General features: G+C 32.1%; 1 protein-coding gene across 1 annotated transcript; it reads left to right on the forward strand.

Annotated features, from left to right (window-relative positions):
• The first annotated feature begins 7,892 nt into the window (after positions 1–7,892).
• LOC132743521 (uncharacterized) lies at positions 7,893–11,658 on the forward strand. Its single transcript, XM_060732050.1, has 3 exons — positions 7,893–7,896; positions 8,515–10,951; positions 11,235–11,658. The coding sequence occupies exons 1-2, from the start codon at positions 7,893–7,895 to the stop codon at positions 10,947–10,949; spliced, it is 2,439 nt and encodes an 812-aa protein (XP_060588033.1). The 3' UTR covers positions 10,950–10,951; positions 11,235–11,658.
• The last annotated feature ends 13,406 nt before the right edge of the window (positions 11,659–25,064 follow it).

The raw sequence follows: 25,064 nt of genomic DNA on the forward strand, positions 1-25,064 counted from the left end.
TTCTTTGAAACAATGTGTCCATGAAAATAACTAACTGTTTGGAGTAGACTACATTTTGATGGCTTCAGTTTCAAACCCGCACCCTTAATTCTGCGTAAACCCTCATCTTCGCGCTGTTACCCACTGTAGGCCTTTAAGAGCTATTTCCATAATACGCTGGAAGGTACTGGCTGCGTTGTTGGGTCCGGATGGCATACGCGTCATTTCAACGTATCCGAACTTACACACGAAAGCACCTTTAGCAATATCCTTGTCCTTTAAAGGGATTTGAAAATACCCACTTGTGAGGTCAAAACTGATGAAATATTTTGCACCAGCTACTGCATTTAAACAGTCTTAAACTCTTAGTAAAGGATATCCATCTGGCTTTACAAATGCATTTACGCGGCGGTAATCAACAAATGGCCTGATTGCACCATTTTTCTTTCTGACAAGTACAATTGGCGAAGCCCAGGCCAATGTGCTCTCCCTTATAACACCCATGTTAAACATACTCTCAATTGCCCTTTTCTCTTCCTCAGCATGGGCCAAGGGGACACGTCTGGATCTTTGTTTGATAGGGTGCATCTCCAGTGCTTATTTCTTGCTCAGTTATATGCGTGAGGCCATTGTCCCATTCACTCTTAGAAAAGGAGTCTTGATATTTTACTAAGAGACCAGCTATATAACCTTTCTTTTCATGGCTTAGATTTTCAGAACTATCTTTGAACAATTTCTTCAAATGGTCTGGACTATCCTCTTCTGAGGCTCTATCAAGTGTGTCTGGGAGGTTAATAAGAATGGTGCTTTCTGCAACTTGGCGTACAGACTCAGGGTTTTCATCTTCTCCAGTATATTCTTTCTCTTGAATGACACTTACTATACCTTCTTTTCTATCTGCATATACAGTTTCAGTATTTTGTCTGAGAACTGTTTCAGCAAAGCTTGGATTCATCAGCCTGACCTTGCATGTGGCAGAATGGTTGATATTGATTAAAGTGGGGGTCATCATAAGGTTGTAGGTCTCTCTAAAATGTTTGGTAGGCTCAACAAGGAAATTTGCTATCCCATCAGCATCGTCATCTTCTATGCACTCAATGTAGACATATACTTCTGCCTCAGACTGAGAAGGAACACAGAAGTCATCAGCCATGACTACCTTCCTTTGCTTTGCGTTTCTTCCTGTCTGTAAACAAGGAATTTCATGACCATCTAGAAGTATTTTCCCCTTACTCAGAAGAATGTCAGCAGGTCCCACCCATAAGAACATCATATCCCAATAGAGCATTATCCTCTATGTCCGCCACTATGGCTTCACAGACAACCTCATGGGATTCTAACTTTAAGGCAAACTCAGCCTTACCCAGTTCCTTTATTGGCTTACCGCCGGCTTCTTAAAGGCATCCCGACTTTTTGAGCCTAGAACGAGCACTTTCTTCAATCTTATAAAAAACCCTGGTGGAAATGATAGTTCTAGAGGCCCCTGTATCAGTGGTAAAAAGCACAGGTACATTTGCAACCTTGTCTTTCACATAGGCCCCACTTGACAGTCCTCATTCCTTTTCTACTGCATCAAGAACTTCTACTGGTCCCTTTTCTTCCTTGTTTACCTCAGCCTCCTTATCTTCATCTGCACAGTTCCCTTGACATGGCCCTCACTCTCTAATTTGACCTCCCTCTGGCCGCAAGAGCTGGTCCCCTGAAGTTTAAAGCTTCAGCCGATAATTTTGTTGTTTGACTCGATACACTCTGGCCAGTTTGTGCTGAATTTTTATCTCTGTTGACCCTCTTCTTTGGGCACTCTCTAGCAAAATGGCCTATTTTATGACAATTGTAACATTCTCTGTTCCTGCCGAGACTTCGGTTATTGGTTATATCTTGATAATTCATGTAAAATTCACTTTTCTGCTTTTGTGTGCTCTCCAGCTTTTCTAATCTTTCAAGTAGATGCTGCATCGAAACTGTCTCTTTCGTTCTTATGTACCCCTTTAGTGTTGTTAAAATTATTTTCCTCTCTTCTCCCGTTAATTGAACTCGCCCAACTTGAGCTAATTTTTTCTTCGTAGCTTTCAATTTCGCCACCATAATTTTCATTATCGCATACTACTTATCTCGCACTCCTCCTGTTTTTTCTGGTCAAAATAACTCTTATGAGTATTTCTTGTTTGAATCATGTTTACAACATGAAATACTGCTTCATCTATACTGTTGGGCTCTTTATGGTATTCCACTTGAAATCTTATTTCCTCGTCTAGAAGGCGATTAAGGTAACGCCTTGTAAGATCTTCATTTCTTGTTCTTGAATCTCGGTTACCATTAGCCTTGTCATAAAGATTCTTTAAATCAGACGCAAATTCTTTAGCTGTCTTGCCAAGTTTTTGCACTCTTCTGCTAAACGTAGCTGCAAAGGACCTTGGTGTTTCGATAATACGGTACCTACTGTTTATCTCAGACACCATAACATAATACCTTGCGGCTATTGCTTCAAATCGTGCGTGCCGCACTTTGTAACCTTCATCTTGAGAAGGCAAAACCCTATTATTACTATAGGATATATTACTGTAAGCATGATCACCATATGTAGTAAATGCCTGTCTTTCACTTTTGATACCTCTGTTACTATACTGCCTGTCAAATGATGCAGGGAATCCTGTTTGAGTGTATTGGCTGAATACATCAGTAGCCGGCCTGTGTCTTTTATTCAAATCTTGGCTAGGATAAGTTTCTTTGTTTACAGTTGGCTGTCTCAAAATTTGTAACTCTTTTACAACATATTTTATGATGTAAACACCAGCCATACTATTGACTACCTGACCAATTTCTGATAAAGAACTGTCTCCCTCCTCATGCTTCCTTTGATTAAGGGGAATACTATTCAAACCATTATTATCAATTTTGACATCATGCTGTATGACGTAGACGGCACTTGATCTACTGAATCATGTGGGGTGACAGGACCGGTCACTGGGAAGCGAAACGTATTTCTTCATCAACCTCCTGTGTTAACATCTTATCCCCATTAATGATTGGCCTATCGTCTGATGACATCTTAGAAAAACGTTGGTTCGAATGGCTTGATTCCAGGAAGTTTGAATCCCACCGCTGCCACCATAAATTTAGTATTACGCTATTTGGACACGGACGTCACAATTGGTAGCTCGAGCCTTGGATTACGAACGTTGGTGATATCTTTTATAGGTAGCGACCTTGATCAGCTTCCAGCTGTTGCTTTCTTTTAAAACACTAATTATTTGATTATTTATTTGATTATTTATGTGATGCATCGAAAAACTAAGACTTGTAATAAACTTAAAACTTCAATTTAGTCATTTAATAAACATATATATCATTTCTCTTTCAATAGTCAATCGCAATTATATTTTATACAAGAACGACTTACGTCAACAATACAGTGCTATTATTATGTTTACAAAACATTCACTTTCTCTCTCAGACTTAATTACATTCAACAAAGTCACATATTCAGACATATAAGGCAGATAAACTTAAATAACCATTCAGCACTGTCTGTAAGCCTTGTTTACTGCTACTATCTATTAATCAATAAAATTATCAGCTTTACATTACTTAAAATATTACTTATCAAAATGTTAATTTTATGTAAAGACTTGTAGAAAATATTCACCAAAATAAGTTAAAGTACCTTCAAGATTGTTGTTTCTCGAATAAAATTTATACTGTATTTAGCAAGTTGTTTTGCGTGTGTGTCCTCGAAAATAAGCTCACAGCAGTTTATATATTACCCAGACTTCACACAAAAAAGTGTGGAAGTTCACATTTCACAACTTGTGAAGTTTGCCAATTTCACATAAAATCATGTGAAGTCTGCTTCACATAAAATAATGTGGAACTGGGAAGCTCACAGTTACTGGAAACAAATGAGAATTTTAATATTAAAATAACAAATATATAAGTAATTTTTAGTCTTATTTAATAGAAATATAATTAATACAAAATATTATAATCTCAAACTTCCTTTTAAGGGGGTAAACAGTTTTAAATTGTTGATAAAAAGTTGCTAAATATCTCTGCATTGACAAGTAAACAATAAAAGGAAGCTTCAGTTGCTAAGCAACTATCCATAATGCAATGCAACATGATGTATACAAACATGGCTACTTAAACCAGGAAGTAAATGGTATTATCCTGCATTTACAAGTACTACATGCACACAATAAACTGATTTAAGTTAAATACCTAGCAATTCTAAAGCCCTGAATATAAACTTGTGATCCACCATGATATAAACACATTAGACAAAACAAAAAAATACAATAAAGCTTTAAAGTTAAGTTCTAACTGTCTCTATTAAAGTTACTATGGTCCAAGGTTTTACAATATTCACGATTATTGCACACTGCGTTTATAAGTATCCATTTATTAAAAGGAGTATTTGTATACTATTGTTTTACGGTTTTGAAGAAAATAATACGAGGCATAGAAATTTAGCAACATGATCCAGATAAATTAACCATGGATATCTTGTTTTGTCAATTGTAAACAATGTGTGTTTTGCACAAAATAACATTTGAAAACGTTTCATCCTTATAAATTCCGATGTTAAATGTGAAGATAATCCAATACCTACCTTGTGGCTTATAAAATAACAAAGGCAGCATAAAAACAAACCGTTAAATGCCTCAATAAAAAAAATATGGTCACATAAAATCACTTTTAAAATAATGTCAGTGTTTTGACTTTTAAAAAATCACTTACGCGTTGACATTATCAAGATGTGCAACTTACTTTGATTGACTGGTTAGTTTTAGTTATTTTAAACATGATGTACAGGTGAATACTAGTAGTTATTAGCAAGAATTTGGATTAAAAGAAATTGCTAGAAAACAATCTAATCCGCTCTATCAAATCGTTTTCATTCGACGATTCAAAACGATTGGACAATAAGTAACAGTTTACAATGGGAAAATACAAATTTGACATGTAATGAAAGAACCGTTGAATTCCCAGTTTTAAACAATTTAAAGTAACAAAAAACCTTACCTGTTACTAATATATGCTAAAATGAGCCGATCAAGCATATATTAGTACAATTAGTGGCGATATATGCTTTACGTATTGATGTCTTCACTTGAAGATGTTTGCAAACATATTTTTGTTTAAAATAGAAGATGTAGGATAAGCCGGTCTATCATATATTTATTAAATATAATGTATTATTTGTTTGACTTCAGGAGTCGTATTCAAGTAGCTGGGATATTGGTAGGTATCTTATTTTACCTTTTCGACAATTTATACGTGTTTGACAATACATATTTTACAATATATATTTTATATTTTACAAAAGATTGACCTATTCAGGCTTTAGTTATACAAGTCTATATTGCAATGCGTACACGTGATAATATCATTATTATGAATTTAAACATATGCAACTATTTAAAGTATTACACAATTTCGGTATTCTGATATTATTTAAGCACGATTTAAGTCATTGCATACTTTCGACTGCCTTGCCATTCGACAATATTTTTGCGCCAGCGCGTTATCAACACTATAATGCTGAAAAATTAACAAGATGATATTATAATAAGATAAACATTAAATATTTAATTTACAAGTTTGCAAGCAGTTTGATTTGTATAGTAAAGACACAAAATCACTCTGTTTGTAACACATATAGAATTAGAAGCATCAATTATCCCGGGAATAGTTTAAGCAACCCAGATGCACTTGTTAAGATCTATCTACTTTAAGTGACATTATTGTCATTTTTTCGTTGTCAGTTAGATTTGAATTAACTATAAGATTACTTATTTCGATTGGGAGTGGCCAGAAGTTAATAATGACAAATAATTAGATAAAATATAAAATCCGCTAAAAATATGAAAAGACTGCCCACTTTTATCACCAAGTTAACATTGCAAATAACTTACGAAGGTTATTAAAAGAAGTTAATTTCAGTGACGTGTACTAATGATTTTATATCTGTAACAAAATAATGAATTAAAACATTTATGGAATAATTTAAAATTATTATGATATTTTCAAGTACACTAACCAATTAAACAGATATTAGTATCACAGTTATCCTTATTATGCATTATATGCTCATGTTATCCTTTATTTTCATTTGTTTAAAATATTGAACAATTTCAGTTCATAAAAAACAGTAAATGATAGTGACTGTCAACGGCAATGGTCCTAACGACGTTAACAATAATATGTGTCCGACAATATCCAATAATGCCAATGGTTATTACTAAGATGTCCACATTATGTGTTTCATTACCTTGTTCGAAGCCATATTTAATGGCTTAATTCTGCAATGTATTACACGCTGTTCGCCCGGACTTACATTGTGCATATATTATAATCATAAATATTATTTACTCCTTAGGCACTAGGTAGCATGTATAATCTTTTATTTCTTAGAAATAATAGTTTAAGCACAACATTTAAAGTTTGTTTTTGACTTTATTTTGAGGTAAGTTTTTTATAATGCATCTCAATCATGGGTGTTTTTTCATTTTGGAGACATAATTATTGATGGATAATTTTAAATAAGATTTACCTTAAACAAAATTCCGGAAACAAAGTGATCCCCCGGAAGCATTAATCACAACAAAATAACATAAGAATTGCAGACTCGGTTTGATTGAGTCTGTACATGAGTGATAATGAATAAGTGCAACATCACTCACGCCCCCTAGCACCGGCTTGAGCGGTACTCAATTCTCAACACTTTATAGTGTTGGCATCAATGATCCCGAAGGACCAGAAAATATAACAACACTGAAATGATCATAAGTCATCTAAATCTTCAAGCTCATCTGAGCTAGCTCAGGGTGAGCTTTTAGGATCGTTAAATGTCCGTCGTCCGTCGTCTGTCGTTTGTCGTTTGTCGTCCGTCCAGACTGTTTCGTTAACACTCTAGCAGTCATATTTTTGCCTAAATCATCATCAAACTTTGATAGGATGCTTATCTAGTTGATGGCTTGGATGAGTTTGACTATGGGTCATTACGGATGAAAAACTAGGTCACCGGAGCTAAAAATAGAAAAAACATTGTTAACACTCTAGCGGTCTTATTTTTGCCTCAATCATCATCTAACTTTGTCAGGATTCTTTTCTAGGTGACAGCTCAAACGAGTTTGAACATGGGTAATCTCTGACGAAAAACTAGGTTACAGGAGCTAAAATAGAAAACCTTGTTAACACTCTAGTGGTCATATTTGTGAATCAATCATAATCAAACTTAGTCCGGATGCTAGTCTAGGTAATAGCTCCGATGACTTTGAACATGGTTTATCTCGGATAAAAAATTGGTCGCAGGAGCTTAAAACAGAAAAACCTTGTTAACACCCTAGTCGTCACTTTTTTGACTCAATCGTCATCAAACTTGGTCAGAATGTTTGTCTAGGTAATTGCTCGGAATAGTTTAAACATCCGTTATCTCGGTAGAAAACCTAGGTTACAGGAGCTAAAAATAGAAAAAAAATGTTAACACTCTAGTGGTCACATTTTTGACTCAATTGTCATCAAACTTTGTCAGGATGCATTCATAGGTAATTGCTCGGATGAGTTCGAACATGGCTCATCTCACATGAAAAACTTAGTCACAGGAGCTAAAAATAGAAAAATCTTGTGGCAAAAACACTCTAGTGGCTACTGTTTGATCCAAGTATCCTGGAATTTGGTCTGAAAGTTTGTTTTTTGATGATTTCTACGTCAAGTTTGAGTATTGGTCATCACAGGAAAAAACTAGCTCACACTGCTCAAATATGAAAAATCCAAATTAATAGGCGTATTTTCTTCTTCAAACTTAATTTGTAATGAGTAGATAAATCATACCTTTCCCGTTAAATCGTTACTTTAGACTCTTTTAGTATACAAAACCGACGAATAGAAGTCCAAATCTAAACTATCAGATAATGGGTACACAATCTTGTGTTTTATTATTTTTTTTTTGCATGTTAAATAAGAAACTATTTTCCTGTATGTTGAAATACAAAAAAAAAAAACACAAAAAATGCACCTTTTATTTCATATGACTTTGAAATTTCAGTGTTTCAGGTGTAAAATTGAACATTGAACATTACTGAAATGACTTCTTCTTTAAACAGTAAAAAACACATTTTTTTCATTATTATTTGTTTGATTTTGGGAACAGTAAAATTTTCGAGCGTTGTCCCCGTTCAACGGTAGCTCTTGTTAAGATATACGTATACGTACTTGATTTAAATACAATTTTGATAATGGTAAAATATATTCTCTTTAGTTGTAAAGTTACTTCTAGTAAATTTTTTAAAGTCTCACTTGTTTCGATATATATATATATATATATATATATATATATATATATATATATATATATATATATATATATATATATATATATATATATACATATACATATATATATATATATATATATATAATATATATATATTATATATATATATATATATATATATAATGGTAAGCTATATTTTTTCTGTTTGAATAGTTTCAAAAATACAGTATTAAAATGTTTGAAATGTTTTTTTCAAATAGATGATGATGATGATATTAATGTTACGGACGAACTTGGAAATAACCCTTTACATATTGACCTTTATCAGAGAGCACTCTCCCGAGGTTTTGAAACAGATAACACTATAAGGGTCAACGTAGTTGGGAATTTTGCACAAGGGAAAACCTCCTTAACACAATCACTTGTTGGAAAGACGTGTCAAACTGTTCAAAGTACAAATGGAATAGAAATCAATCACTGCAAATATTTTAAAGTAACTGGTGATGTGACATTATTCCAAACAAGTACGCCAGATGAGATGGACATTATCGATCGCATTGCTGAAGTCGCAAAGAATGAGAAGGAAAATGTGAATGGTGAATCAAACACCACCGAACCAACGGAGAATACTGAACGTTCTTCAGAACTTCAAGAATTCGCATCACAGTCTGGAAATAAAGAAGTTATTGACAGTGCATCAATATTTTTGTGTACAAAAACACAAGCAGAAAGCACGGATAATACTAGACAAAATGCAAAATCATCTTTGACACCGAAAGAAGTACAGAAATTTTCGACTCTCTTGACGTTAAAACAATTTGAGCGCGATGTAGAAGGAAATTTTGAAATATGGGATTTTGCTGGCCAGTTTGTCTTCTATGCTACACACACCATATTTCACAGCAATCGCGCTGTGTATTTATTGGTGTTTGACTTATCAAAACCATTGTCGATGGTCGTATTAGATACTGAATATCCTATGGAAACAGGTGACAAAACAATGGAACATTTCATTAAGTTTTGGATGAACTCCATTCATTCATATGTCGGGTCTAACGACGGTTCGAATCCGCCGGTTATTCTTGTCGGAACGCATAAAGATAAATTAGATGGAACGGAAAATGAAAAAAATCAATATGCAGAAGAATATTTTGAAAAAATAAGAACATTTTTTGAAAACACACCTGTTCTCAATCATATTCATACAAAAGATTTTGTAGTCAATAGCACTGATCCCGACGACAAGGAAATTGAAGAACTGCGAAAGGAAATCATACATATTAGAGAACATTCTAAACTCAAAGTTCCTGCAAGATGGATTGCCCTTGAAAAAGAATTAGTTCAGATAAGATACAAGAAGATAATTCCATTTAGCAAAGTGGTGGAAATCGATTCACAAAATGAATTTCCGCTAAAGGAAGAAGAAGAAATCAAGTTGTTCCTACTATATCACCACAGGAAAGGCACATTGTTTTTCTTTGACGAAGAACCGATATCACGATACGTTGTACTTGATACACAATTTCTCATTGATGCGTTCAGGTGTATTGTGACATCAGAGAGATTTTGCAGAAAAGAACCACAATATCGCAGCCTTTGGAAGCTTTTACAAAACGAAGCAAAACTGACAAAAGAGCTAATTGAGAAATGTTTTGATTCCAATAGTGAGTTATCGAAATTTAAGAATGAAATTTTGATGTTTATGCAGAGGCATTACATTATATCTGAAGTTTCAGGTTTCGACGAGAAAACTGGGAAATGTAATCCTCTCGGATGGTATATTGTCCCTATTTTTCTAAGAAACCACAGTGATAACAAGACACTTAAAGAGTTCCTTACAAGAAAGAAGCAGACATCTTTAAGGTTTCTGATGGCATTTCAATACTCCCCTGTTGTACAAATTGTATACTGTCGTCTTATTGCCGCTATGGTAGCAAGGTGGCCAGTTGTCCAAATAGGAGTATCAAAACAAAGAAAGGAATTCATGCTGTACGAAAATTTAGGAGTCTTTAGATTGGACAGCCAAAATGCTGGAGCTGTTGAACTACAAAAGAACAGAATTGAGATGCGTGTCATTAGCCTTTGCACCTTTCGAAATATTAACAACATTACAGCAGACAGGTTCAGACGCTTTGCAGAGTCAGTGGTCATCAGTGAATTCAATAAACTGCGAGATTCATCCACACTTGAAGGTAAGCCGTTTCAGACATGTTTTAGCTGCAACAATGAAAGCCATGGTCTAAATGGAAGTCAGGAAGTCCTGCAATTGGAAAACCTTAAACTTAAAAGCATTGAACCCTGCCTTGATATGCCAGTCAATCACGAAATACACGCTCAGCAGGCACTTTCCGAATGGTTTGAAGAAATTTCTACGATAGGGCTTACAGAAGACTGTCACTTTAATGAGAAACAATTGAGCAAAATAGCACAATCAATTGGTAACAACTGGGAACACCTTGGAAGTGAACTTGGTTTGAGCATTGTTGAAATAGATCAGTTATCAATGAACCATGACACTTGCAGTGTGAGGATCTACAAAATGCTGTTGAAATGGAGAGCTAAGCAGCAAAAGCATGCCACCGTCAATACTCTTTTACAAGCTATGAAATCAACGAAGTCACTTAACGTTGAATGGGATGATGTGATGAACATTGTTGAGCAAATTGCATCTACACAAATAATCACGCACCTTTGAATGTATGTAAACTATTTCATTTATTAAATGTCAATATCTACCAACCATGCATATCTAAATCTGAGTGACATATAAGCTCAGGAGTGTGAAAACTGTTATTTTGTGAACAAACAATATAGTAATCATTTCAGTTCAATAGCTTTAACTACATATATTTCATGTATCGTTTGAATATTTGTTATCCATTTAAGTATTAATTAAGTCGACTTTTTGCTTGTGTTTTGTTTACAATCTGAAATAACCTAAACCAATTGCAATAATGCTGGTCATTTATTTCTGTTTTAGGAGTCATCTGTAATTCAAGGCATATAAATACAATTCCACATTCCAAGTCGACATTATACTACAACATGACTGCCGTATAGCATATTCGTAGGTGAGGTGCACCATTAATTGATTAAAGTATATGCTACTTTCTGTTACAAATTATTTTAAAGATCAAAGTGATTACTTTCCATATTCGGCGGTCAGAAAGGGAACATCCATAACAGGAAACAACAGACTGAGTGCAATTCAACAAGTGCAGCAACTAATGTGATAAAAGTATCATGTTTCGTTTGTCCTTTGTTTTGACATATTGAGTATATATATAAAAACAAGTAAACTAATATAAACATTAATGTATACAGTTCTAGCTATATTGGAACAAAATTAGTTTACTTGTAAACACAATGAGAATGTTTAGTTATAATTAAAACTGATACCGGGTATATTTTATATGACCTACATGTTGTAGAAAATGTATTTATAAAACATAGCTACTCAAAAGTATATTTACATTGCTTGTAAGTTATATAAACCTCTCAATGTGTACTGTCGTTCGTGTGATTAAATTTTTGCAACTATCAGTGACAAATTGCATAATAGTTATAGGTTAATACATCATGTGTTTAATGTTCCTTTTTTTAAAATATGCATATAGATTCAAGCAACTTTAAATACATGCTTTTCAAAGTTGTAAATGGGGTTATTAAAATTTAAAAATAATAGTGATATTCAAACATAGAAACTCTAACATTGTTTGCGATAAATTTCTGAGGTTTTGTATTTTGTTAGGACAACATGGAAAATTGAAATCGCCCAAGAGATGGTTCAGATTTTGTTTTCTTTTTTATTATCTACTGTTTCTCTCTTGCTTAAGAACGAGGGCATTTCAATTACATTTTATTAGCTTCCAACTTCAGACATTTTGGCAAATAAAGCCAGACAAAAAGACACAATAAATGCTTAATATATAGAATGAATGTCACAATGTGATATAAGCTAATTTACTAGGTTGACTTCTGGAAAATGGTTTCATATTTGATGAAAACATGTACAGAAATATTTTGAAACCGTAACAGGAATTCCTGTAACTGAGGCATGTTTCAAAATAATTTTACTCTTTACTCTCAATTAATGACTTTTTTGTCAAGCAATCTTGCTTGTGATGATTTCGTTGTGTGTATTGTATGTGTTATCATTTGTTCACTTTGATAAAGTTTTTTGTTGATATACCTAGCTGGCGCGTATTGTAATGTAGCATCATTTATTATTTTTCAGTTGCATTATTTTGTTGAGTACAATGTTTATTTAGAGTTATTTGTTTCTGATTTATATCTCGCTAAAAATCACTGTTCATGTCCGAAAAATATTTACCCGCCTCAACAAAGTTTTGATAAAATATTATGTTGAACATCTTACTTTTTCATCGTTTATTTATTTATTTTTATTTTAGAGTTTTTAAAGACCAAACGAATTTTGCTTTTAATATCACGATTTCACAATCCTAAAAAAAGGAAAAAATATCTAGTGGTTGACATTAAATGAATTACTTAATAATTTTATTGTTTCTTTTTCATGTTTTTTCTATTATGGCAATAAAGCTTCACATTCTATCTTTGATGACATAATCAATTCAAAATCATCTTTAACCAAATAAATTCAAAGTGACAAAATAGCATTTTACAGAATATATATTCAGTCAAAATGATTGTTTCGAAGAAAATTGTTATTTTAAATCTAACATTTCAAAAATTCTGTCATTAATTTTTGAAACATTTATAAATTTAGAAAATTTACAACAATGATTATGTTTTAACTATTGTATGTCAAAATTGAGTTAGTAAAGATGTATGATCACTCTTTTTTATATAAAACTTCATTACTTAATAGATTAAATTAAAATAATATTAATATATGTAATATACGTTAATGCACGGGTTTTGAAATAGTGTTGAAGGAAATAACTTACGTGTTACAGTCAAATGAAATATATGTTAAGATTGTACCTCATTGTACCTCATTAAAAGTTATTAATCCTATATCATGTAAAAATGTAAGATACAGTATGTTTGTAAAACTAAACAAAATGTTTTCATCCGAATAAATAGTAATAAATTTGACATAAAGATTTTTAACTTTCCTACTGTTCTTTTGTTGAAACTCAACTTACAGTATTTATCATTTTATCAGATTTTTTTCATTTATGCATATTTATAAAGTTAATGAGCAGACCATGTGGAGACACATACTTGATTCACAAACTTAATGTTATGCATATAGACATAGATTGATAAATTTAGCAAGATGTAATATATCATATCTGTGTGAACTGTCATTTATTCCAACTTTTTTATGTTTGTCTGTTTCATGTTGTATCTTACATGATCTGGTTGTTTGTTTCTCGCTGTTATTTTATCGTTGATATATTTACCCATTTATACATTTATATTTAATCACATTGTACCATATTTGAATACTTTCCAGATATTTTCTCTCTGATATTTTATCGATGATAAATGCACTCATTTATACATTTATATTCAATCACATTTTACCATATTTGAATGCTTTCCAGATATTTTTTTTCCGTTGCAAAAAACATTACATTCATTCATGCTTCCGGACGTTACGTCACTGATATCATTCGTATGTAGGCTTTGGCCGAAACGTGAGTGGTACATTAATACAAAAATACAGTCTTGGTATCGATATTTATACAATTGTATACCTATATAACAAAAACACTTAGTTTTACTATTTTCGCAAGTTACAATGGAATCAAGAATCGTCATCAACTACCAAACGTTCATATTTAAATGGACACATATACATGTACTATATAATAATATTTATCCCTTTTTTACTTAGCATAATCGTGTTATACTTAATAGATATGATAAGTAGTTAATAATCTTTCTTTGGAATTCACAGACACCAAAAGTAAATTTGTGTCGATGTTTAGAAGTAAAGGAAGAGGGTGTAGTTCCTAAGATTTATATAATTATGAATTTTTATTGTATGTTAATATTTATTCTCAACTCGTAGGATTCGGTGCAGATCGCTCTTTACTTTTGATTGAATCATGTGGAAAAATATGTTTATTGTGTATAGTTTTATCCCGCCTAACGCATATTTATTTAAAAAAAAAAGAGTATTGGTATCCACAGGAAAACTTGATTGTGTTTATATTTGAAATAAAGGTATGTTATATCGAAACAGATTAACTTTGCTTTTCGCTACAATAAAATATTTTTGATATAAAAGCAAATTATTGGTTTCGACATGATTACTTTTGAAGGATTTAAATTTTTGAGTTTACAATTGCGATGGATGTATTTAAAATGTAAGTCTAAGCATGTGTCAAGTTTAGATTCTCTATAGTTAGCTACCTTTTACCAACATATTTGTTTTTTAAAGTAGATAACGTTTATTGCTTATAGGCTTTCCTAAAAACGATTCGACTATTTTGTTCGAAAAATCGTCATTTGTGCCATTAACGTAAATAAATTTTCTATCGGGCAAACATTGCTACACTTTAGTGTATCTATCGTTTCCTGTTATTTTGTGTTTAACGAATAGAAAAAAAGTAAATTCATAATTATACATTTCATGAATTGTTTTATATTGTATTTTATCAATCATTTGTTTGTATTTCTGAGGTTTAACAGGAGTGTATACCACTGATAGGGAAGAGATGTTTGAATAAAATGCTGTTTTTATTAAAAAGTCTTATAACTAATTTTTGTCTGAGATAAAATAAAGTTGTTTCTCACCACTGATACGTTGCTTGATATACCGTTGTTCACATTTTTATTTCTGTACTGGTTGTTATATGTAAGGTCGTTTTTATGTTTAAATACACAGGCTTCTATTTACATTATCTTAACCTGCTATACCAAAACTTATTAGTCTCTGTACCAAGCCTGCAGTCTGACCAAACTCTGTACTGTTTTAAATATGTACTGTTTTATATCATGGTATTGGAATGCCTTTATTTTAATTGGTTGCTCTAAAGTTACACCACAACAAATCCATGGTAAAAATTGTAGGAATTAATTATGTCTTTTTGAGCAAATACTTCTTATGATTGAAAATTAAATTGCCTATGCAGAACAAATGTTTGTATTGGCTTCTTTAATTTCTTTTATTTTTCTTGTTTAAAATGTTTTTAAACTTTTCTTTATATTTCAATCAATTGTTAATTCTTAAAAGTAAGTTGATAATTCATGGTTGTTTGTCTATTATAGATGCAGATTGGATTTGTATATATGTGTGCTATTTCTAAATATATAACACGTTTGATTGTGTAAGTGTAAGCTTTTTTCATCTGTCAAAATAAATACATATTTACGATGCTGTGACTTTTGTTTAAATAACATGATATATTTTCACATGAATAAAAATATTTATGAAACAATAGTATGCATTGGCAGCAATATTACTGCAAAAATAGATAATGTGTATTTCTATGAAAACAAAATTAAACCACCGTTTGCTGTTAATGGTATCCATCAACCCGGCTTTAAATTGAATTATTCAAGTAAATAAATTTGGAGTAAGCAGTATGTATTCTTTTATGCTTTACAATGTATCTCCTAATTACAAAAACTGAACATTATTATTATACAAAAAAAATCAAAATCATTTAGCTTTCTTGGTAAATTACACTAGATAATGTTTACTATAACTTTCTGTTTCACTTTTGTACCAAATGTCTGTAAAATATTACAAATCTAAACATGGATTGAACATAATATACCGGGTATTAGAACTGAATAAGTTCGTGTCAGTTTTGGGGTTTTAATAATATTATTAAATCAAATGTTTACATTCTTTAACTGAGTATAAAATACATGCTATATCTGCGTTATGGCAATCTTTTAAAAATTATAAGGCAAATTGTCCAAATGTGATAGATATTTCGCCTAATTATTAAGAACATCCTAACTTGTTCGGGTTAAAGGAAAGTGACTGATATTGATAATGAAAATGATATTCTTACTATATTGGAGATTTTCAGAAGGCTGGAAGCGTGATCTATTTATCAACAGATACATTCGCCGTTCTTATTTCCCCAACACATTGACAACCTGGTAAAATGAAGAACAACTTATGTTGAAATTTGCTGTAAAAACTACCGAGAATGATAGAAAAATGACTAACTAAGAAAATAAATCCGAACACAAATATCTTAAAGTCATGATCAGTCATTAACGCTGCAAAGACGATTAAAGTGCTGTTTACGTGATGTCACGTGGTGTTGTAGTACCAAAAGGTCGTGCAAAACATGAACACAGTCTCAATGTCGCAAAACAGTGTAACATCACTTTTATTTCACTATAAATACTCTGTTTTACGCGCAGGCTAAAATCACACTAATTAGCGGAGGCGCAGGGCGAAGTTTAAAAAAAAAGATATAGCCCTACGGGAAGCAGATCGTAATTTAAGAAATAAAACGGCGCCGGCGCTGAGCTTAAACACGCCATTTTCCGGGGGCGCTGGGCGAAGATTGATAAATAAATAGCGCCATAACGAACGCCATATAAATCAGAATGACATATAAATGCATTAATTAAACAAAATTGTTACTTATTTTTTAAATGTCAAAATATTGAGGTTTTAGAGTACTAATTAGATCTTTATCTAAATCCTTTTAGTAAATAAAAAGGAATAGAAACGGATTGAATTGGTGTCTGTCTTAAATCAATATTTATCCTTTACAAAAATACCATGACAGTTTTTTTCTGTTGAACTCAACCGTATAACGGAGAAACTCTGTTTTAAGACACTATTAATTTCTTGAGAAATAGACCATGGGCGCCGCCATTTTGACGATATTTTATTCTAGGGAGACAGACGAGACCTAAATTATGAGGTATTACTATCACAAATAGTATAGGTGCGTACGCTGGCACACCAGACACATATCTTGATGTACAACTTATAATTCTTAATACGTTTAAACATGTATATTATTCACATACATGCATTCATAAAATTGTTTTACAACAATGCGTTGACATTTTTTCTCCAAAATAAGAAGTGTTTTAAGAGGAGTAATCCGGACAAACTTTTATTAGCACATTTTTATTCAAGGGCAATAACTCGGCCAAAGTCATTCAAGCTGAAAAGTCATGTAATATGCGCAAGGACTTGAGCTACCAATCCATTTTGTAAAAGTAAATTGAAATGGCATTAGTGGTATAAGGGAGTAGTCCGGACTTACTTTAAAAAAGGGCCATGACTGGCAAAAATCACTGAACCAAAAAAGTTGACGATATGCCAAACTAGACTTGATACTCACCACAACTGTAAAGTGTGGGCGAAAATGCATCAGTAGTTTCTCAGGAGTAGTCAGGACAAGTTCTGTGACGGACAGACGACAGAGGAGACAGGATTCGTTTAACAAAATGACTCGTGATAAGAAAATGAATGCATTAAAAATACCCGCAAAAACAGCATGTACGAGAGTGCGAGACCATATATAGCATTCTACATTCTTAAGGTCAGGAGTTGGTATCCCTGCCTATGTAACTGAAGCAACTAAGTGTATGTTGGATAAGTGTTCGTTTAAAAGTTACAATTTGTTATGTTCATGCACCGTTTCAGTTTACTAAGATTATTTATTGGCAAAACTTAAACGACTGTTTTGTAATCAAAATACGCCGCCTTCTATTATCAAGTAACATTCGCAACTAGCGGTGGATAACAAATGACATTCAAAGTTTCATTTTAATTTATTTTGACACTGTCCACATAGCTATGAATCTTGTTTATATGCATACCATTTTTAAATCATATGTTTTTTTTAAAATAATTATACATACGTAGCCTAAAGCCGGCAAACCAAAGCCGATGCTGTTCTATGTGCCCGGCCTTTTTCTTGTCCGTTTAAAAGACACTTTGATGTTTATACAAATAGAACTATTGATATATATACATATCAAGCACTATAACACCCAAAGCTTATTGACATATACCTTTATAACGACGCTGTCCGTTGCTATGCATAACCAGTACAGATATTTTCTCGCGCATGCATAAAAAAGGACAAGATACTACTTAAATAGATACGCGAGCAGTAGCGCTCTTATATAACATGTATGACGTGTATAAGTTAAATTGAAGTCAAATGAAAATCAAAAAAAAATAAAGGTCTAACATGTTTGAGAACAATCCTTAGTCATCCAGGCGCCGCCATGTTGAAAAATATCTTAGACTGGTTCTATATCTTAGTTTTCAGGACACTTTTGAAAACAAGATAATAAAAGTGCCAAAGTATTCCTAATCTAGATAAATTATACAATACAGATGTATATTGTTGATAATTGCTTTCTAAAGGCAATGAATTAAGACTTACACATATTCCATAAGTTTATTTTACGTTTTTATCGTCATGGTATCGAAACTGTTAAACGATAATGTTACTCTTTATAAATCGTAAAACATCGGCTTTTCCCGTATTCTGAACAGATACACAAACGTTATTCGCCGGGTTAGAAGGTTATTCGCCCGGTCAGAAGGCATTCTCCTTTCTCCTACAAGTTCTTCAAACTTTGCCGATGCCTGATTAAGAAGGAAGATTGACTGTTAAAAATATCAAAATATCACAGTTTTTTTTCTTTCTTCCACTGTATGAATGAAACAAAGGTGGCACCGTGATGCCGAAATTTTGCCATGTGACTGAAAGTAGTTCCAATTTTTACCTTGTTAATGAAAAGCGTAAAAGCATATGAGATCCGATAATATTTTTATTATACGAAACAGCTCTACAACCGCATAATCAAAAACACCAAAACACAATATATATAAGGTAATGCTAATTATGGCCCGCTATAGGCTATGGAAGGGATTATCCGCCACTCTAATTAATATGAATGAGTTGTAATTAATATGAAGACATTCTTATTATTTTGTTAATATGAAGACATAATTATTAATACGTTGTAATCATTATGCAATATTAAGATGTTGTACTTGCTGACGAAATTCGAGTTCTTATTAAAATATATGAACATTCAATTTACACTTCAGTTCTAAGGCTGTAAAAATGCAAACTATAATTAGATATTTAATTAACTGGCTTTCCAATATTTTTCCTTTATTTAAATTTGCTTTCTAAAATAAATTTGACACACATTTTATTCTAACAGTGTTTCAGTATTTATTTACAAAAATCATGGTGATTTTAGTTTCATGCTGACATTGTTTATTATGTATTCGAAACAGCAGTTTGCATAGAACACTAAGAGTTTCGAAGTATAATTCAAAATTAATTAGGTTTTTGCGCTAGAATTGACCCTTTTAATCAACGGGGAATAACTGGTAAAAATGTAAAAAATTATAACCGCTCCCTGACCGGTGTTCACAAATCTGATACTACGAAAACTAATCCTATCATGTGGAGGTTAATGACTACCAAATATTTCCCCCTATATATAACGTATAGTAAAAAGGCCAAGTTTGAGGCAAATATCTCTAAATCCGCCGCATACAGTATGCCACATGCTGTCTTTTCTGAAAGATCTTCAAAAATGAGTTGATTTTAAGTATAAAAATGATATGTTGCGCATTACGCATGATCGTTGTTGTTGTATATAGAGCTAGTTACAGCTTTTTTCAAGGCAGGGTATCAGGTCAGGTCATTTGATTAAATGTTGAACATTTTATTACAAATGAATTAACACATATTCGGTAGCGTCCATACACTGAATACCTAATGCTGATTTTAATGTGTGATTTTGAATTAAAATGTATTAAATATATTTTAAAGGAAATACCAATTTTCTGAATGAAACAAGAAGAACGTGTATAAAAATAAAATTAGCGTATAACAAAGATATATTTCAAAATACCTTTTTAATTATAAAGATACGAAATACACTAAGTCTTGACACGGATTTACATTACTTGTATATAAATCCGTGGTCTTGAAAGTAACCAAAATGTAACATCAAATTCACTATCGCAAAAGTAAAAGCTTCTTTTCACATGGACGTGTCAGATAAGTCGCGTGCTCCAATATGACGTCATATCTCTATCAAAATGCTTTACTCTAAAGATAGCGGAGATCATTTATTAATGATATTTAAATACAAAATATTCAAGATATAGGAACAATTGAACAGTAGCTAAAAGTATTAGAAAGTGCGCATATAATACATACTTATCCAAATAAATTAAACAATTATCATATTTAATAACTTCTGACGTATGCAATTTATTCTACAGCATTACCGTCCATTTAAATACGCATTTTCATTGAAATGATCTTTTCTTCCGGGTTACGTTTATTTCTTTGTCAATTTAGTTCAGTATATCTAGATTTACATGAACGCATATCGCAAAAAAATATCGTTTTACTGTTTATGTTGCAGATAATCAGTCTGAAGTTTAAAAGTATTGTGTAAATTTACTAACTTTACATTTAGCTTGTCATGAACTGGTAATGAAGCGTATCAATTGATGTTTTGTGATTATATATACAGAGTACATTTAGAATTAGAGTGTGTGTTTCTAAATAAAAAAAAACATGCGGATTCATATATTACAGAGGTGCATTAACCTATCCCCATTATGAACACGCTTATTCTTTTCAAACCTGTAAAATATTCAAGAAGAACGTTTTACGCGCGGTAGGAATTTCATTGTAAATGGAAACTAATGTGATTATTATAATTCAGCTATATATGATTTAACGTATTAGATTAAAGCAAATTGAAAAAAAGTCAACAACAACAACAACAAATATTAAAATAATTATAATACAAATAATAATAATTTTAATAAACAAACAACACCAGACAGCAACAACAACATAAATTTGTTTATATCGTGAAGTTTTTGCATTCTTCTAAAGATATACCTTAGCCAAGCCTTCCATATGTATTAAACACCATATCTGTGTCACCCCTGAAGACTTTTCTGACATTTTAGGGGTCAAACATGAATACAGCTGTTATCTAATCATTCCAGAGCAGATCCATGTTCTCTTACTTGCCCAGTGTAGAGCGCAGGTAATAAAACCTCGCTATTTTAAAGTCTCATGCAAAAGGAGTATAAGCTAGTATTGTTGGTGGTAGAGTGGATTATCATTCCTGCGACCCCTGGAATGAATACTTATCCATCGCGTTACCACTGGACAACGGCGCCACTCATACAAAACTTGACTCAGATCATTCAATAAAAATAGTGTCATGAAGGAAAAGAATTATCAGTATATACCAGAATACAAAAGAATCTCAAATAAGCACGAATATAAACAAATAAATGGATCGTTAATGTTGCTGGTTCATATCCTGTCAGGGACAAGTCGTTGTTTCGCTTAGCAAGAAACTTTACCCTGGTTTGTTCAAGGGACGGATTCCGAGTGTGTCTATAACCTTTAAACTACTTTATAATTGTTTTATAAACTAAAGAAAAAAGTCAGAGAAGAAAACTTATCTGAGAAACCATTTGGTACAGATCATTATCGTGTTAATATGAAATAGCTATTTGACTTTATTCTGAAAGATGATACCAAAGTCATTACATTCAAATAAATGTGTATAAAAAACTAAGTTCAGCGACTTAACGAAATTTCATTTTCAACCCTTAGAACGTTAGGGAACTTACTCTTTCATCAATATTGAAATATTCCAATATTATCATCATATACTTTCCCTTTAAACATCGCTTTGAACTAGTTAACATACAAATGGCACGATTGTATAAAGTAGATGAAACCAATTATGTAAAAAAAATTGATTGTCTGAAATACTTTGACTAAATTGAATAACACTTTAGTGCGACAGAGCCTTACATCCAAGGATCTTACATGTTTCGTACATGTTAATGCGCGTAATAAGATATGTCGATATTTGTATTTGAAGTTTCCTTTACTTTTTAATCAAGCAAGGCATGCTCTTGAACTTTATATACGTGAGTGCTAAAAAATAAAATTTCTTATTTTTTGCTTCTGATTTATCAAATGTTAAGTTGATAAGTTGTAGCAACAGGGACACAATGACACTGTGGTCGTTATTATCACTTTTTTATTATCTTTATAAATTTTGTTTGCTGTATATTTTGATCTGAATACGTTTCCTAAAATGTCAGGATTTGTAATCATTTATCAGTCTTCTTACAGATTAGTTCAGATGATTATTATCTTTCTTTGGCTCCAAAATATATTTACATTAAATGTTCAATTTTAAGTGATGGTCGATTATATATTAATAAGTCGTATTTATTTTTCATAAACTATGTTTATATTATAAATGTAAATTAACAATGTAAGGTAAACATAGTTATTTTATAATGAAAGTGTTTTGTCACTTGTATTCAGATAACTTGTTTAGAAAGAGGAAAACAGAACTGATCATGCAAGATATGTATCATAAATAGCAAACTGTAAAGAAAGTAGTATTTTGACTACCATACAAAATACTTTTTCACTATAGTTATACCAGTTGCCAACAGAGCTGAAAATGCAAACAAATAGTTCATGTATTTAGCATATGATTATGCTTTTGGAAACTGTAACAGAATACCAAAAATAAACAGCTTTTGAGAAATAAAAATTATATCATTTTCTGAGTAATTATTTTCGCCTTTTTAGATGTACGGTCACTCACAAGTGCTATGTAAATTTTATAGCTTTATTTAGATGATATGAACTTCTATACTGCTACATTGCTATATACTTGCTTTATTGTTTGTTCAGCTTTTCAAATATTGGAGGAGATAAAAGTGTCTATCTAACCTCTTAAAATGTAATGGCCCGTTGACACTTATATAAAGGAGAACACATTTCACATTTTTGCAAGTTATACTTTTACAGTTTATTTACTATAATTTGATTAACATTTCATATACTTGCATATACAAATAAAATACAAATTCCAGGTGTTTAATGTGAATTGATCATTCAACATTAAATTAAGAAAGTTCTTTGTTGCTAGGAATGGCCACTTTCTAAAGATACTCGGCATTTGAAATGATTTTTTCTTCATTTCAAATTAATCTTGAATGGGATATATTAAAAAGTCATGTAAACCGGCAGTCTATTAATAAGATAAATTCCATCACGGAATGTTTAATGCTGTACCACTCTTGACAAATATAATGACGTAAATACTTACTAATAAACACTTACCTAAAGTATATTTTAAGCAACTTAATTAAGAAACAATAATCACTGAAAACAGTCTGACATTAAAGTTTAATTAATAATATTTCTAAACAAAAAGATGTCCTAATTACGATCTTTAACAAGTATACAGTTGGCGATGATTAAGGATTTGAAAAAAAAACACCTTTAGATAAAAAGACGCTACAGTTACATGGAATTATAACCATTTTCAATGAAATGTGTAAATTCAAAGGGAAGATAACTGGAAATATGAACATACGAACGATGAACAGCTGTCTTTAAATTTCGTATAGTTGACCGAAAACATATTCTTAACTTAACCTACTTTTTGTACGGTGAGTGTATCTATATTTATCACTTCACAAATCATTTTGTTGATGCGTGATTGTTTTAAATGTTACATCCTGTTTGTACCTGAAGTACAAATAACCGTAAGGTCTTTTAAAGTTAAATGATATATTTCGTGGAAGAACTTGAGATAATGAACAATTAGTAAACCGAAACTTGTACACGCCATAGTGGTCGGAACGTGTTTTTTAGATTAATTTACTTCCTGCGTAATACTTTAAAGGCCCATCATGTCCCAGCAACTGTATTTTTTATCTTTTTTTTTTCTAAGCTTATTATTTTGTGTGTGCGTGCGTGTGTATGCGTGCCTGAATGCGTGCGTGCCTACACGCGCGCGTGTGTGTGTCTGTGTGGAGTGTCTGTCGTTTTGTACCGACCATGCTAATGTATGTTGACCTAATTATCAGATATTTTAGAAGTATAATGCGCAGCTGATTATATTATAAAAAAAAATCCAGTCATATCAAAAAAATGAAATTAACCTTTAAAGAATAACATGCATCTGCCAACACGAACAATCAAAGAAAGACAAGCACAAGAAATGAATCGTATTACTAGAGGTGTAACGATTCATCGATGCATCGATGCATCGCGATCTGTCTTGTCCATGATGTATGCATCGTAATGAAATTACAAATTGCAATATATTGCGATGCAATACATATTTCATCTCCCGATGTATCGATACAGCGGGAAGGTATCGCAATACACTAACAATTTCTTCCAGGAATATAAGGACAAACGTATTTTTTGAAAGACTGAAGAAAGAAAAATAGCTCGGATGAAAACAATAAACAAGCGCGACTATTATCATACCATCGTTGTCATCTCGTTTCCCCGTGTCCGCAATCATTTAACGGTTACTAACCAAGTTTTTATCAATTCCATGTAAATGGGCTGGTGTTCTTTAAACTTGTTTATTATAAAAACATAATAAGAGATCTGTGCGATTTCAAGAAAAAACAACCTACAAACATGAATTTGTAATTTTATTTTGTAGCACTTAAATGTCGGATTAAAATAGTGATGATGACAACATCCCCATGTGATATTCGTCACTTATTTATACATTCATTTCCGTTGACATCATTTTCCCGTAAAAAAACAACAAAGCAAACAAACAAACAGAAAACATGAAGACTGCAAAATATGTAGACGGGGAAATTACAGTCAATCCTCCCTGGTCATATCAGTCACGAGTTTTGGGAACATTGTAGTTTTTGGGGAACCATCAGACAGTGTTGTATAATGTGGAAGACCGGACGTGGAGTGTTTGCAAAATTTGCAAACTCAAAATAAAATACTCTGGGGTTGAGCACAAATCTTTCGAGAAAACTGAGACTGAAACTTATAAACTGTCATTTTCACAG

Source organism: Ruditapes philippinarum, unplaced genomic scaffold (genome assembly GCF_026571515.1).
Source record: "Ruditapes philippinarum isolate M1 unplaced genomic scaffold, ASM2657151v2 ctg1284_1_1_1_1, whole genome shotgun sequence".
Lineage (NCBI taxonomy): Eukaryota > Metazoa > Mollusca > Bivalvia > Venerida > Veneridae > Ruditapes > Ruditapes philippinarum.